Source organism: Marmota flaviventris, chromosome 3 (genome assembly GCF_047511675.1).
Source record: "Marmota flaviventris isolate mMarFla1 chromosome 3, mMarFla1.hap1, whole genome shotgun sequence".
Lineage (NCBI taxonomy): Eukaryota > Metazoa > Chordata > Mammalia > Rodentia > Sciuridae > Marmota > Marmota flaviventris.
Genome location: NC_092500.1, coordinates 111,636,308 through 111,653,448, shown reverse-complemented (window position 1 = coordinate 111,653,448; position 17,141 = coordinate 111,636,308). Strand labels below are relative to the sequence as shown.

The 17,141-nt window shown below is 36.7% G+C and overlaps 1 protein-coding gene and 1 long non-coding RNA gene across 2 annotated transcripts in view; one reads left to right on the top strand and one right to left on the bottom strand.

Annotated features, from left to right (window-relative positions):
• Window positions 1-3,073, bottom strand: part of Ppp2cb (protein phosphatase 2 catalytic subunit beta) — a 33,748-nt gene extending 30,675 nt beyond the window's left edge. The window contains exon 1 of the mRNA XM_027939311.2: window positions 2,931-3,073. Coding sequence (XP_027795112.1) covers window positions 2,931-3,032 — 102 coding nt within the window. The 5' untranslated portion in view covers window positions 3,033-3,073. The remainder of the gene's footprint in view (window positions 1-2,930) is intronic.
• Window positions 3,074-3,617: 544 nt separating this feature from the next.
• Window positions 3,618-11,903, top strand: LOC139705034 (uncharacterized). Its single transcript, XR_011706931.1, has 3 exons — window positions 3,618-3,756; window positions 3,848-3,916; window positions 10,824-11,903. It is a non-coding gene; the product is annotated as an uncharacterized lncRNA (long non-coding RNA).
• The last annotated feature ends 5,238 nt before the right edge of the window (window positions 11,904-17,141 follow it).

Sequence of the window (17,141 nt, the reverse complement as noted above, 5' to 3'; positions counted from 1 at the left end):
TATGCTTTACTATTTTATATCAACAATTTTTCACTAGGCTGAAATTAACCTCAAAGCCAGACATACCATTCACATTCTTACTTTGGTAGTCATTCGCCCACTAGCTGGAGCGTGAGTTTTATTTTTGCCACTATCTCAAAATAGGGACTTTACTAGTACTACTTTGGTCTTAATTTCATCTGACAAGCTTCAGTTTTAGGCTGAAATTAGAAGAAGAATTTAATTTAAAAGGAAAAACCACTGCCTTCTCATGTGACTTTCTATAGAGTAGCACAGCAAACAGAATCCAAAAATCATGCAACTAAAAATGTAATGAAAAGGAATTTAAAAAGAGATGACATATAATTAGGTTTAACTGTTTTATATGCCTGCCTTTTTTTGCTCTGGAACTGAAGGATAAGTATTAGGACTTATCCAGGTACAATGAGGCATGCCTTAATCCCAGAGATTTGGGAGGCTGAGGCAGGAGGATCACAAGTTTAAGAACAGCCTCAGTAATTAATAAGGCCTTCACTAACTTAGTGAAGGAAAATAAAAAATAAAATAAAAAAGGAAAATGCCTAGAGATGTAGCTCAGTGGTAAGAGTGCCCTTGGGTTCAATTCCTGGTACAAAAAAAAAAGGAAGAAGAAGAAGAAAGAAAAAACCCAACTAAGTTAAGAGTAGTTACTTTTTACAAAATTCTACAGTATTTTGTGATGAAGAGGAAATACAATATAGTCATTATACATAAAAATCCTTTTAGGACTAGGGGTTCAATTCCCAGTAGTGGGGTGGAATACAGTAGAGGGCAGTGAGGATCTCCTCCTTTGAGGTACCTTCACCAGAAGTCATATCAACATATCTATTTTACATTTCTTTCCAAAAGAAAATGCATTAAAAAATTTATCCTTTCTTTATTTAACATTCACCACATGCCTATTTTTTATCAGGACTTTACATGGGTACTATTAAGATAAAGTCAACTCAGGAGATCAGTAATTATTATCCCTGTCTCACATAAAGGGAACCAGAAGTGCAAACACACTGGCAGCTAGAAGGATGTGGAACAGGATTTGAATTCAGACAGGTGGAATGCATAGTTGTTACAAAATCCAACTAGGACTAACGTTAGAATACAAGAAAAATACATCTAAATATACACATAACCACAAGGTATGCCACAGATGCTAGCAGAAGACTGTAAAATAAAGCACAATTCTGTATGTGACACTTATAGCAAGATTTGTTGACTTCAAAACTGGATATTTCAGTGACATCTGAGCTTTAGAGAGACATTTAAAAACTAAAATTTAAGACTTGTGAGATTACTACACAAGAAAAATTGAAGTAATTGAAACTGCAAGTAAAGTTTGTTTCAGGGAGAGATCATTTCCTCCACAGTTGTATTTACAATTTTTCCTGTTCTGTGTGGTTATTTAATATACAAAGATCATGCTCAACTTAAATTGTTTTATTAATTACTCTTCCATCTCTAAGTTTTGCTTAACTTTTTAAAAAAATATTTATTTTTTAGTTGGACACAATTTTGTTTACTTATTTTTATGCAGTGCTGAGAATCAAACCCAGGGCCTTGCACATGCTAGGCTAGTGCACTCCCGCTGAGCCACAACCCCAGCCCCAGTTTTGCTTAACTTTAATAGTGCCCTGTTAATAAATAACACCAAGAAAATCTTTCCTTCTTTAGTGCATTTCTGGGGCATCCTGACTCTCAAACGTATGACTAAGATAATTTTATAGATTCTGGATTGAAATAAATAACCTCCTTCCTTATTCCTTCATGGACTCCAAATCGAACTTTTCAACACAAAAATTTGGGAAAATTGTTTAATTCACGTTACAAAAGATGTATAAGAAAAACTCCAGACTTTAAGATGGAGAGATGGAAATAATTTTAGCAGTTAAGAAAACACTGGGTACAGGCTGGGAGTAGTAGCACACATGACACTGAGGCTGGAGGATCTCAAGTTCAAACCCACCCTCAACAACTTACATAGGCCCCAGGCAACTTAGAGAAGACCCCGTGTCAAAACAAATTTTAAAGGTTCAGTGGATAAGCGCCCCTGGGTTCAACCCTAGGCACAACAACAACAACACTGGATACAGAATTCAGAAAACGAAGATCACATATTCAAGAACGACCTAAATAACTAGTCTCTTGCATGTTTTTTTTTAATCTCTGGAAAAGAAAAAATCTTTATATACAGCAAAAATGGAAGTTTCTGAAAAAATGCTACCCTACTCGAAAACATATCATTCAAAGCAAACACTATTCTGAAATTTAATACTTGCTGACTTGTTTCTGAAAATCAACATTACTCCCAAGAACCACTCAACGCCAAGACTTCTACCAAAATCAATCTCGATTTTTAAAAAATCCGCCTGCCATCACGCCCACTTCTATACAAATGATTGACACACTCCGACTCACTGATTTCTGCAGGAACCCATTTATCTAAGAACAATTTTACATTACAAAATTCTTTAATACTAATGACTTTCAGATTAATTTTCGGTGCATATTCAAAGAGACTGCGTTTGAATAATTTTCGGGCATCCTAAATCGCCGCTACTGGTCGTCCACGTGTGAAAGAAGCTGAAGTGACAATGAACTCCCCAGAACAGTGAAGGGGACCATAACCGAACTTCGGGCGCGGGTTCCGAGAAATACATTTCTTCAGTTCATCTACAGCGGACTCCTTAGGCCTGGCACCTGCGCGTCCGGCCGGGACCAAGGGGAACGGCGAGGACAGCTCGGTCGGTGCTCACGTCCTGGACTGGCTTGGCCAGGCCACCGGGTAGGGATTGGGGGGGGGGGGGCAAGAGAAACGCAGCCCGAGGTCGCGCACGGGCAAAGGGCCCAGGAGGAGAGGCCGCCGCGCCCGCCCCTCGCTCGGCCCAGCGCTCCCGAGCTTTTCTTTTCACTCTTACCTTTTCACACAGCGTCCGCACTTGGTTCTCGTTAAGCTGTTTACACTCATTCAGCTGCTCGACCCATTGGTCCAGCTCCTTGGTGAACGCCTTGTCGTCCATGGCGGCCAGCTCCCCTTCCCAGCCGCCTCCTTCCCCCCTCCCCGCCCCCACCCGCCCCGGCCCCCGCCTCCGCCTCCGCCCGCGACGCTAGCCTCCCCTGACGCACTCGCCAGCTCTCAGCTGAAGACGAGGGAGAGGTGGAGGGCGGCCGCGAGCCCAGGGCCCCGCCCAAGCCCAGCGGGAGGCTCCAGGCACGCAGCCTCCAGGAGACCCCCGCCCGCCCTGCCCCGCCCGGCCCGGCCGCGCGCCGCCGGAGTCGGTGAAAGGTGCGGGAAGTTGCTGGGAGCGCGGTGCAGGCCCTCGGCTCGGTCGGACGATAACTACCCGCCGCCTCCTCCCTCAATCTCTCCTCTCCTCGATCTCTCGGCCCTTCTCTCTCGCTCTTTCTCTCCCCTCCCTCTGGGTTTCCGTCATCGCCCCGGCATTTCCGCCTTGAAAAGGCGAGCAGGCGGCACCGCCAGGGCACGGCCCGCAAGGAACAGAGCAGCGCCCTCGCGCGGATCGGCGGAGAAACGGTCCGAGGGGGCCCAGGGTCGCACTTACTTGCTTCTCTTGCTAGAGCCTCTTTTCCCATCAGGCTCCAGACCTAGCTCGGCTGGTTCTTCTCCCCATCCAGTTCTCTGGGAACTATGTCTTCATTTTTGGCCTCCTGGAGTGCTTTTTCAGCGTTCTGGATCGGGAATTGGAAATCTTGGGAATTCTCCCGTCAAGATTTCACTTTCCTGTAACAGGCATTCGATATTTATTGAATAAACAAATTATTTCTAGTCTTAATTCTAGCTGTGGAACCCTTAATCTTGAATCTTCCCTTTCAGCATCAGAAAGAGGAAAGAAAAATTATTTTGCGGTGCCAGGAATTGAAACCAGGGCCTCAAGCATGTTAGGTAAGCACTATACCACTGAGCTAAACTTTTAGCCCCTTTTAAACTTTATATATATATATATATATATATATATTCTAATTAGTTATACATGACAGTAGATGCATTTTGACACATCATACATAAATGAAGTAAAACTTCTCATTCGTCTGGTTGTACACGATGGAGAATTACACAGGCTATGTAATCATATATGCATATAGGGCAGTAATGTCTGATTCATTGCTACCCCCATACCCCCTCCTGTCCCTTCACTCCCATCAGCTCAATCCAAAGTACCTCTATTCTTCCTTAGCCTCCCCTTTTTGTGAATTAGCATCCATCAGAGAAAACATTTGGCCTTTGGTTTTTTGGGATTGGTTTATTTCACTTAGCATAGCATTCTCCAGTTCCATCCATTTACCTGCAAATGCCATAATTTCATTCTTTAAGGCTGAGTATATTCCATTGTGTATATATACCACATTTTCTTTATCCATTCAACTGTTGAAGGGCACTTAGTTTGGTTTTGTAACTTAACTATCATGCATTGAGCTGCTATAAACATTGATATGGTTGCAACACTGTAGTATGCTGATTTTAAGTCCTTTGGGTATAAATTGAGGAGTGGAATGACTGGGTCAAATAGTGGTTCCATTCCAAGTTTTCTAAGTCATCCCCATACTGCTTTCCAGAGTAGTTGCACCAGTTTGCAGTTTGCAGTTGCACCAGAAATGTATGAGTGTACCTTTTTCTTCACATCCTCGCCAACATTTATTGTTGTTTGTATTCTTGATGATTGCCATTCTGATAGAGTGAGATGGAATCTCATTGTAGTTTTGATTTGCATTTCTCTAATTGCTAGAGATGTTGAACATTTTTTCAATGTTGATGGATTGTATTCCTTCTGTTCAGTTCCTTAGCCCATTTATTGATCGGGTTATTTGTTTTTATAGTGTTAAATTTTTTGTGTTCTTTATATATCCTGGAGATTAATGCTCTATCTGAGGTGCATGTGGTAAAAGTTTTCTCCCATTCTGTAAGCTCTCTCTTCATGTTATTGTTTCCTTTGCTGTGAAGAAGGTTTTTAGTCTGATTCCATCCCATTTGCTGATTCTTGATTTTACTTATTGCATTTTAGGAATCTTGTTAAGGAAGTCAGTACCTAAGCTGACATGGTGGATATCTGGGCCTACTTTTTCTTCTATTAGGCACAAGGTCTAGATGAAAGTCTACTTGTATAATTGCAATAGCTATTGCACTTCCTGAGGAGGTTAGACCAAAAAGTTTAAAAAAAGGTAGATGTTTGCCTAAACCTGAAAGGCCCAAAACGAAATGAGAATGAGAGTATTTTCCTAGTAGATTGGGAACAGGAGAAATGGGAATGATGAATGGTGATGGGGGAAGAAGATGCTTGAATCAGAAACCAATGTTTGGAATTGATGAGATTAATGTAGTTAGGGTTGTGCATGAGTAGATGAGTCGGGGAAAGTAGTACTTCTGAAAAGTTAAGTCAAATGGTGCTATAAAACAAAACACTTTTTCTTTGCTTTGCTTTTCATCCTTCCATCCACCCTTCCCTCTTTCTCTTTTTTCCTTTTCCTCTTTCTCTCTCTTTCACGTTCTGGATATCTTGCCCAGACTGGCCTTGAACTTCTGGGCCTAAGGGATCCTCCTGCCTTGAATACAGGTGACCACCACCAAGCCCAACAAATAAGAATACTTTTTTGAGTGCTTCCTATATACTATGTGTTTTACATGTTCCTTCTTATTTATAACACTATTGTATAAAAATGTTATACAGTAATCCTATGGAGCAAATATTATTACCCTGTATTTTGTAATGAGGAAACAGACATGTATGGATTTCAAAACAGGATCATGGGCTTGGGTTGTAGTTCCATGATGGAGCACTTGCCCAGCATGTAGAAGCCCTGGGCTTAATCTTCAGCACCAAGAACAGAAAAAAAAAACAGTTTTTTTAAATGTTCATGTATCTGACAAAGGAATAATGTCCAGAATATATAAAGAACTAAAAAAAACCCCTATAACATGTAATTTAATTTTAAAATGAAAAAATGATATAAATAGATACTTCCCAAAAAATTACAAATGTTTAACAAATAGTTTTTAAATTGCTCAATATCATTAACCATAAGAGAAATGAAATCAAAACTACAAAGATATTATCTCACCCTAGTTAGAATGGTCATTATCAAAACAACAAAAAAATGCCAGGCATGATGGTACACACCTGTAATATTTGCTACTGGGAATGCTGAGACAGGAAGATCATAAGTTTGAAGCCAGCCTGGCCAACTTAGCAAGACCCTGTTTCAAAGTGAAAAATGGAAAGGTCTGGGGATGAAGTTCAGTGGTAGAGCACTTGCCTAGGATGTGGAAGGCCCTGCATTCGACCCCTGGTACTGCACAACAAAACAAAACAAACTGTGACAAGGATGTGGAAAATAAAAAACTCATATACTCTTTGTGGGAATGTAAATTAGTAACAATCAATACAAAGAACAGTTTGGAAGTGCTTCAGAAAAACTCAAAATAAGTCTACCATATGATCCAGCTGGTCCACTTCTGGGTATACATACAAAGGCAATGAAATTGGCATACTTGTACACCCATATTTATTGTAGCACTATTCTCAAAAGACAAAATATTGAATCAACCTGGATGCCCATCAGCTAATGAATGGATAAAGAATATGTGGTGTACATACCCAATAGAGTATTATTCAGCCATAAAGAATGAAATCCTTTCATCCAAAATGGATGGATCTAGAGGACATTACGTTAATTTAAATAAGCCAGACATAGGAATACAAATCTCACACGTTCTCTCATGTGTGGAAGTTTTTTAAAAGTCAGCCTGAAAGTAGAAGAGTGAATTACTAAAGACTGAGGAGGGAGGTGGAGTGGGAAGATGGGTAACGGGAATCTGGAATTTATTAGTGCACATTGTACTTATTGCAAAGAGATATCACACTGAACTCTTTAATGTTTGTAATATTAATAATTGTAAAATTAATATATGTTAATATTTTTTAAAAGAAAAGCATCCAAGTTGTTCATGCCACTCAGTGCCAGGGAGGAAAGACCACCCCTACTTTTGTCCGCCTTCCACTCCCCTGCTTTATATTGTATGACCTCTGTAATCTATTGGAAACAGGGTAAATGGAAAGATGGTGGATTAGGAACTTGGCAGTTACAATATCAGGTTTTGCTATTTGGGTTGTGAAGTCATCTTAATAAACACTACAGCTGGGTATGGTGGCATGTGCCTATAGTTCCAGCTACTCCAAGTAATGCCCCAGGGCTGAAGCAGGAGAATCCCTTGAGCACAAGAGTTTGAGACCAGCTCAGGTAACACAGCAAGACTGTCTTAAAAACAAAACAAACAACAAAAAAATGGCAAAATAAAAAAAAACTATAATTCTTAAACTTCTTTCTTTGCTCTTTGCTTCTGTCTTACATGTGTGCACGAGTGTGTTCTCTTGTAGAACATAACCATCAGTCTCTAATCCTTGCTAATTACTTGTCATGTAAAACTGCAGTTCTAAATTTTGTTGTTTACCAAAAAATGTTCTAATTTAATTGTTTACCTTTCTCCTTTTGGTCAAAGAATTTTAAAATTGTTTACATGATCAGATCCTTCAAATTAAATGTATATGTTAAACTTTGTTCCTACAGGGGCTGGGGCTATAGCTCAGTGGCAAAGCACTTGCCTAGCATGTGTTAGGCACTAGGTTCCATCTTCAGCATCACATAAAAATAAACAAATAAAATAAAGGTATGCTGCCCATCTACAACTACAAAAAAAAGTTTGTTCCTACATAATTGACTAGTTTCTTTTAAAATATGTAAACATTGATTTTTTTCTTGATATATTTTACCATTTAAAATAGGAATTATTCATACTTTATAAGAATTATATACTACATCAAAATTATACATGATATTGGTCTGTAAAAGATTCCTATAAAATTATAATTCTCAAAAGATTAAAGAATATTTTAACTCCTAGTTCAAATGCCTTCTGGTAATTGGAATGTAAATATGTTGTTTATTGAAATCAACACAGGAAATTCTGTGGTGACACAAAGCTTCAAGAATTCTTGTGATATCTTGGGTGATAGAAGTATCTTTGTTATACCCATTTAGTAACCTCTGGTGGGCCCCTAGATACCCTCAGGAAGGGGCTGGTACCAGAAAGACCAACCTTGTGACAATTAAGTCAACTGTGGACTGGCCTGACTTCTAGGAAAGGGAGTGGTAAGTGGAGACTGAATTCAACCAAGTGACCAATAATTTAATAATGACTATATAATAGAACCCCTAAATCCGTAGTCAGCAGTGTTTAGGAACTGCTGAAACTTGAAGTTAGAGTCTGAAGTCAGCATGGTATTATATCTTATGAAAGAATTTGCCCTGGGCTGGGGATGTGGCTCAAGCGGTTAGCGCGCTCGCCTGGCATGCGTGCTGCCCGGTTCGATTCTCTCTCTCTTAAAAAAAAAAAAGAATTTGCCCCTCACTTGTGAGGTCTCTGTTAACTCTAGGTGTGTCAGAATTGAGCTGCAAGACATCCAGTTGGTATCAGAGAATTAGAGACAGAATATTGTAAGAAATTATATTTTTACCTCAACATCCCAAAAAGGGAAAAATTTTTAATACTTTTTTTTGTCCATTCAATTTAAGGCATTTATAATCTTGGCTAGCACTGTACTTGGTTGTCATCTCATAAAACATTTTAAAAACAGTTCTGGGGGCTGGGGTGTGACTCAGTGGTAGAGTGCTCATCTCAGATGAGGGTTTGATCCTCAGTACTACATAAAAATAAAATAAAGGATTTGTGTCCATCAACAAAAAGTTGCATTTTAAGTTGTCAAGTTACATGCTAATTTTTATAGGTATAATTTACCCTTTTATGTTTTAATATGGAAATTAACTCCTTTCTTATGGATCTCAAACAGGTACAATTAATTCTCTTCTTCATTTGATAGCATGTTGTCATCTAAGAACTAAGAACAAAATTCCTTGTTTTCCCAACCCTTCTTCCCATGTACAGTCTCTTTGGTACTGGGGATTGAACTCAGGGGCACTCGAATACTGAGCCTCATTCCCAGCCTATTTTGGATTTTATTTAGAGACAGGGTCTCACTGAATTGCTTAGTACTTTGCTGTTGCTGCGGCTGGCTTTGAATTTTTTTTTTTTTTTTTTTTGTGGTGCTGGGGTTCGAATCCAGGGCTTTGTGCATGCAAGGCAAGCACTCTACCAATTGAGCTATATCCTTAGCCCTCTAGCCTTTTTATTTTATTATTCTTTATTTTATTATTTTTTAAAATTTTTATGTGGTGCTGAGGCTGGAACCCAGTGCCTCATGCATGCTAGGCGAGTGCTCTACCACTGAGCCCCAGCCCCAGCTAACCATTTTGATATATATCCAATTATCTATGTAAAAATTGATGTAAAATATATAGTTTTTATATGCAAATATACACGTCATTGTTTCTGATTTCATCAAATGGTGACTATTATGCTATTTGTTAGCTTCTAACTTCTAATATGTTCCATTGTCAGAATCCACTCCTCTATTTTTATCTTTTTTCCTATTATCCACCCTTCTTAAGTTTTGCTGTTCTAAAGTGGCATCTCATTTTGATTTATATTTCTCTTCTACTAGTTTGAACATCTCATTGTTCATTGCTCATTTGGGCTTCCTTTCCTGTGATTTGTCTATTCAATTCACAGGATGCTCAATATTCTTTGGTTGACTTCCAGAAGTATGTTCTGTATGTTAATCTGTAATAAGTTTTATTTGTGGCAAAAAACTTCTTGTCTGTCTTCTTTCTGTGCAGTTCTTTGAATAGAAACTTACGGTCAAAGTCATTTTTCTTTTTGAGTTTTTGTTTTTGAGAGATGGTCTCATAATGTTGCCTAGGCTGGCCTTGAATTTCTGGGCTCTACATATCCCCCCACCTCAGTCTTCAAGTAGCTGGGACTGTAGGTGCACTATAGGTTGTTATGGGTTTTTCATCATTTCCTACATCTGGGCCTACATGTTTTCTAAATCTTGGTGTAAATGTAATTGCTCATTGCGAAAAGAAAGGGATCAAAGAGGCATACCATAATGTAATATGAAAACATCATATAAATCCAAACTGAGGGGCAGTGCATAAAATAATACTTTTCAAAAGTGTCAGGCTGGGGATATAGCTCAATTGGTAGAGAGCTTGTCTCACACAAAGTCCTGAGTTAAATCCCCAGCACCACAGACCAAAAAAGTGTCAAGCTTCTAAAAATCAAGGAATGAGCATATTTCCAGACTAAGAGAGACCTGACAATGAAACAATACCTGTAATCCTAACACACATCCTTTGCTATAAATTCTGTTATTGGGATGAAAGGTGAAAATTGCATGAGGTCTGAGTAGTAGATGGCAGTTTTAATGTAGTGGTGTCAATTTTCTTAATCTCAATGGTCATATTATTAAGTAGGAGACTTACCTTCTTTGTAGAAAACACACACTAAAGTATTCAGGGATGGTGTGTCATCCAGTCAACAACTTAAATATTTCAAAAGAAATATTTTCCAAATTGTTCTGCAAGTGTGTAACTATTTAAAAATAACTATTTACTTTTTTGTTCTTCAGATCCAAATAGAGGTATCACCCTTTTAAAGGCAGTAATTCTTTTTTTTTAAAGAGAGAGAGAATTTTTTTTTTAGTATTTATTTTTCAGTTTTCGGTGGATACACATCTTTATGTGGTGCTGAGGATCAAACCCAGCGCCCTGCGCATGCCAGGCGAGTGTGTTATCGCTTGAGCTATACCCAGTCCCAAGGCAGTAATTCTTTCCTGAAAACCAGTCATGCATGAACAGGATCTACTTCTTAATTTTTATTTTATTTTATTTTTTTTCAGAGTGGAAAGTAGAAGTTTATTAAAGGACAGCAGAAAAGATTTCTCCCGGAGGAAGAAGGGGACCTAAGAGATGGAATCCGTGGAAGTTCCACTTCTTAATTTTTAAATGGGAAACATTGTAATGCTTGTTAACTTCAAACTTAGTCAACTTTCTGAGGTGTTACCAAAAAAGAAATTAACCATGTACATATAACATATTTGAATGTAAGTGCTTAAAATAGCTCTCTGATTATCAAACAATATAGTTTTAATGATCAGTAGCTTTTTATGCAGCATTTTCTTTTGGCAGTGCTGGGATTGAACTGAGGGTCTGTGCATGCAAAGCAAGCATTCCATTACTGAGCTACACCCCCAGTCCTAGAAGAATATTATCTTCCATATTGAGTTTATTTTTTGTTTCCTTCTCCACAATTTTCTTAAATATATTATCAACTGGTATGGGACTTGAAACATACTAAGCAAATATAAACTACACATGAAAGATTAAATGTGGAGAAAATTCTTTACATTCAACATTAACTGCAATACCAAGATGCCAATCTGGCTTTTGATACTTAAGACACTTTTAAAATAAATGTCCATATGGATTCTAGTATTCTACTATTTTTATTTGGAACATATGATCTTCCTTAAGTAACATTGGTAAAATGTTGTTTTGAGTTTGGGGGACATATTTTTTACCAATATTAAACAATTTGGAAAGTGTATGGAGGGACAGGTCTGAACCTTAGGAATTGAAACTCAAGAATCATCAGGGAAATGCAAATCAAAAACCTTACATCCATTACAGTGGCTGTTATCAAGGAAAAATATTTTGGAATGGAGAAATTGGAACTTTCACACACTGTTGACAGGAATGCAAAATAATGCAGCCTCTATGGAGATCAGAAGTTGTTTAATGGGTACAGAGGTTCAGTTTTTCAGGATGCAAAAGTTTTGGAAATTGGTTGTATAACAATGTGAATGTACTCATACACTACTGACCCATAAACTTAAAATGGGTAAGATAGTAAATTTTTAAATGTGTATCGTAAAATACACTCCCCTCTCCTGCTACACACACACACACACACAAATCAAGTGTTGTGGGGGGGGGTGGCCCAGTGGTAGAACATGTGCTTATGTGTTCACTGGGTTCAATCTCCAGCACTGAAGTCAGGAAGTAGTCTGCCAGGAAGACTTTAACCAGGGATGTGTCCTGTGGGATGTGCCTGTACTTCCTTTGCACTCCTGTAGTAAAATGCAGTTCAGCCAAGGATGGTACAATGATATGCTAGGTTGCAATCTTGCCAGGAATATGCAGTTTACATTGTTTAATTATTACATTTCATAGGAGATGGGGAATGATATGTCCCTCTCACTTCCCCATGTTAAATGTACCAACTACATAAATCAATGGAATAATTTTTACATATTCCTGTGTCTTCTCCTTCTACAGATCTTACCTTACTTTCACCATCTCAGCATGTTAACTTGAATATATTGTTCAATATTCAGTTTAGATTTGTCTCATTCTTAGTATTCCTGCATCCACCAGAATGAATTATAGGTCATCCTCTTTAAGACCTATAACACCAAGCATTAGCATGTACAGGACTACTTACTTGAATGGTTGGTTTCTACATGCCTTTCCCACTCTTCAGATTATAAGCTCTCTGAAAGTCAGAAATGTCTCAACTGATTTTTCTGCCCAAATGCCCATCATATTGTGGAGTTCAGCAGCAGACGTTCACTAAACATTTGCTATCCCTAACTTGACAGTGTATTTATACTGTTAGAGATTTTCATTTTATCTTTAAGCAAACTATAATCATTCCTGTGTTCAAATCTTTGAGAATTATTTTTTACTGATACATCGAAACAAAACATTTGATATAGTGAAATATTATTCACTAACACATTTTCTACTTGTCCATTTGAAAGGTGACAGCAGATTATAGGAAATACTTTTTCAATACTGCAGTTTCTTGGATCAAGAACCCAGCAGGCAGGGAAAGAAACAAGTTTTTAGTTTGTCCTAATATTTTGACCTGAAAAATTGGTAAGAGACCACAAAAAGGACACAGCTGACTCAGCAAGCTGTGTGTGCAATTTCAATAGATGACATATTTGGAACATAGTTTTACTGGATGTAGTTTGCTGTAAAAAAGGCGAAGAAAGTGGGAATGAGTTCTAGGAAACTGCCACAGGCGTGGGGGTCTGAAAATCATGAGGGAAGGAAGGTAGAAAGAGAACTTCCTAGGGACGTGGGGCAGAGTAAGCGTCAGAATATCATGATAAGAGGTAAAGTAGGGACAGAGTCAATCTTGAGCAAAATGATGTTTCCATTAATATTCAGACTTGGTTTCAAAACACTTCAGTTGGAAAGCAGTAGACTGGGAGTCAATCACTTGATTTTGCATAACTCCCAACATACAGAATTCATTTGCCTCTTAATATAATTAAAATAATCTTAACCAAAAGACTACAATTATTTCTATGCACACAGCAGAAAATTGTATCTTAGGCAAACATGAAGAAATATCAAATTAATGTATTGTTTTTCTGAACACTATTCAAATTTTATTCCTTCTAATTTTTTTGCTTTGTTGGGGAATCAAACCCAGGGCCTTGCACATGCTATAATTAAGCCCCCAATCCTGTATTTGATTTTTATTTATTTACTTTTTGTTGTACTAGGATTGAATTCAGGTTGTTATAACGCTGGCCTACACTCCTAAACCTTTAAAAAATATATATTTTTTTAATGTTGAAACAGGGTTTTGCTAAGTTGGTTACAGCCTTGATAATTTGCTGAGGCTGGCCTCAAACTTGTGATCCTCCTGCCTCAGCCTCCCAAATCATTGGGATTACAGGTGTGATCCACCACTGGGTGCCATATTCAAATTTCCAATGAAGAAATGTGTGTATCAGATGCATAAGCCATTGTTTAGAATTTAATAAAAAAGTAACAAGATTTAAATCTGATTTGACATTATTTTCAAACCAATGATACTTGATGTTTTTGATAACTGATGTTCACAAAATGACCTTAAGTGCAAAAATATCTTGAGGGGCTTTCTAAATGAATTTATAAAATAAGCAAATATTTCCTTTTATAGGGTTGATATAAAGATTAGTTGTAATACATACCCACAAGCAGAATAGCATACGTTTAGCCCAAGTCAGATAAGGAATAACTGCTAACTGAATGTAAGTGTACCTTTAATTCACCAAATATTCAACTGATTTAGACCTTCTTCCAAAGCAGACTATCATTCAAATTTTAGAAACAGAAACAGAAGCTATGTGTGGCAACATCTGTCTGTAATCCCAGCTACTCAAGAGGCTGAAGGAGGATTCACAAGGGCAGTCTAGGCAACTCAGTGAGACCCTTTTTAAAAAGGGCTGGGGATGTAGCTCAGTGGTAGAGTGCTCACTTAGTATGCATGAGGCTCAGGGTTTAACATGCAGCACTACAAAACTAAGAAAAATTGGTCTGTCATATTTCTAAATTATTCTTAGAGAAAATAAGACATTAAAAATAAGAGTAACAAACCTAAAGATAAATGTTGTTTCCCAACAAATTAGAATGCAATATTTTGAGATTAATAATTCCACAGGATGTTTCAATGGAAACTTCTTACAAAATAAAAGATATTGTTATGCTTCAAAATAATATGTAACAATAAAGCAGTCAGGACTTACCCAGCAAGGAATGAATAGGATTTATATCCTTAGAAAAATTTCCTGTCCATGTTGTATTAGTAATCAACAACCAACCTCAGCTTCCCTTTATCATTAGCAATTGCTAACCAGGAATCTGCAGTTACTGCTCTTTGAGTTGTACTTGTCAGAAATAATTTTTAAAATGTTCGTCTTAGAGGAATCAATTTTGGGGGGTGGTGGTACTGGGGATTGAACTCAGGAGAACTTGGCCACTGAGCCAAATCCCAGCCCTATTTTTGTATTTTATTTAGAGACAGGGTCCCACTGAGTTGCTTAGCACCTTCACTTTTGCTGAGGCTGGCTTTGAACCCTTGACCCTCCTGCTTCAGCCTCTGGGATTACAGGTGTGGGCCACTACATATGGCAGTAACTTAATTTTCTTCCTCCATAATTCTAACTGCATGAATAACTGGGAATTTACTGTTATTCAAGCAATATTAATACCATATGAACTGAAAACCATGCCTATAAAAAAATCTAATGGTTTAAAAATACCACATATGCAAGAATGTAAGTAAAATAATTTTCTCCTAAAATATTTGAAGAATATGGAGGCTTTAACTTTTCTTTTGAAGCCTCCAAATCATCACTCTTAAGTAATGTTTATGAAAAAGACATAGCCTCAACTGTACTCAATCAATATTAGTTGTGGATATATACACAGATTTAAAATGCATGTATATTAAACAACTTAGAAATGAGGTAGTCTGGAAGTTTATTTAAATATCTAGTGGAGGCAGCTCTTTGTGGGTTGTTTTTCATGTAGTAAGTGTGTGTAAACCAAGGACCATTCATATTTTTATTAGCTTTTCAAGAGACACAAAGAAAAAGAACTCTGAAATTAGAAGAAATCCAGTTTATTCAAATAATTCTTCAAGTTTAGAAACAATAATTGCAAATAAGCAAGGTTTTTTTGCTTATATGTTTGATCAATTATAATTTGTTTCATTTTTAAAGTCAAAACAATGTACTTAAGGGTAAAAAAAAAGAAAATACTCCAGTTTTTCAAATTTTGTCAAAGTACAAATTTTTTAATGTAAATGATTAGATGAGGTGTTAAGAAATTATAAAAACCTATGAAATACCAATATTATAAAGACAATTACCAACAGAATCTGAAGGTTGTTTAAAGAGTATTTAACTAGAATATCTAACTTTTGGTTTACCTTGTATTGTAGAAATATTTTTAATAATAAACTTTTTGATGTCTTCCCATAGCCAAACATAAATAAAATGGCTGAGATAGAGTTATTTTTTGAATAACAGTTAATACTGTTATTATATCTGTTATATCTGGTTCAGGAGTTCTGATTTTGACAAATTTAAAAAAAGTTATTTTAATTACATAATTTAAAAAAATTCCTTATTTCCTTTGGCTACAGTTCTGCTTGACTTTCTCCTCTTAAAGATCCCTGTTTGAGAATCCTAAGTATTCAAAATTCCATCCTATTGTTGATGTGACTACACGGGCTTATCTTGGAGGTTCTTAGTGGCTTTCTGAATTGAAAATGAGTTACTCTGCACTGAACAAGGCAAAATTATACTCTTTAAAGGCCTATGCCAGATAACATAGAAAGTTTAACAGAAGTTTGAAAAAATATTGAAGTTTTATTGGCTGTTAGATATCTCAGTTAAAGCAAATCTCTTGTCACATTTTAGGGCTAACTAAAAGTTGAGAAAGGTCTGTTCACTTCTGAGGGCTTTTTTTGATTAGGATCTTAAAAGAAATCAGGACTGGCTGCTGAGCAAGGAAGGTAATAATGTATGAGCAGACATATTGCTCAAGATGGTAGTTACTACATTCAACTGTCCTATGATAATTATTACTAAGAAATTGTTTACTTTTGCAGAATGTTGGAAAAAAAACTATGCCAAGAGAATTAAAAACTCTGTATTTATGCAGTATTTAAATTATTGCAATATGGCTCAACTAACTGTATAAGCATAAACATGCCCTATTATTTGCTACAAAATCATTTAAAGAGCCATTTAAATTTGTGAAGTACAAATACAAAATAAATAATCTTGTGGAAAAAGTTATCAGAATTGCATTAATTCCAATGTAATGAACTACCATTCCAACATAAAATTTGTAAAAATCTCTACTCAAAGAAACACCGAAATATGCAAACCAGTATTTCTATTTAGGAATATTTTACAAGTATAAAATATTAAAATCAAAGGAATTCACAAACATAGAATTGTAAATTATATGAACAAAGTGTCAAGAATTATCAAATTGTTGGTTTGATGACCAATTCAAGAAAAAAAATTTCTTACAGCTCAATAAAATGCCACAACACGATAAATTATTAAAAAAATAACAGAAACAAAAACTTGGTTTTAAAGATTTTATCACTACTGATTAACCTCAAACATGGAATTAACTCCCTTTACAACTCTGTGGAAATAATTTTGGGATTTCAGATGTTAGAAATTAATTTCCATGCCTTACATGATACATTACTGTATTTACATTTTATAAAGGACTATGCACTTTATAATAGACCACATTTACATATTTTAAAGTGTTAAACATTAAAAAATACGGAAGTAAAAATATTTTGGAAAACTTGTTAAATCTCCTTTGTTTCAGTAGTCAGATTGATT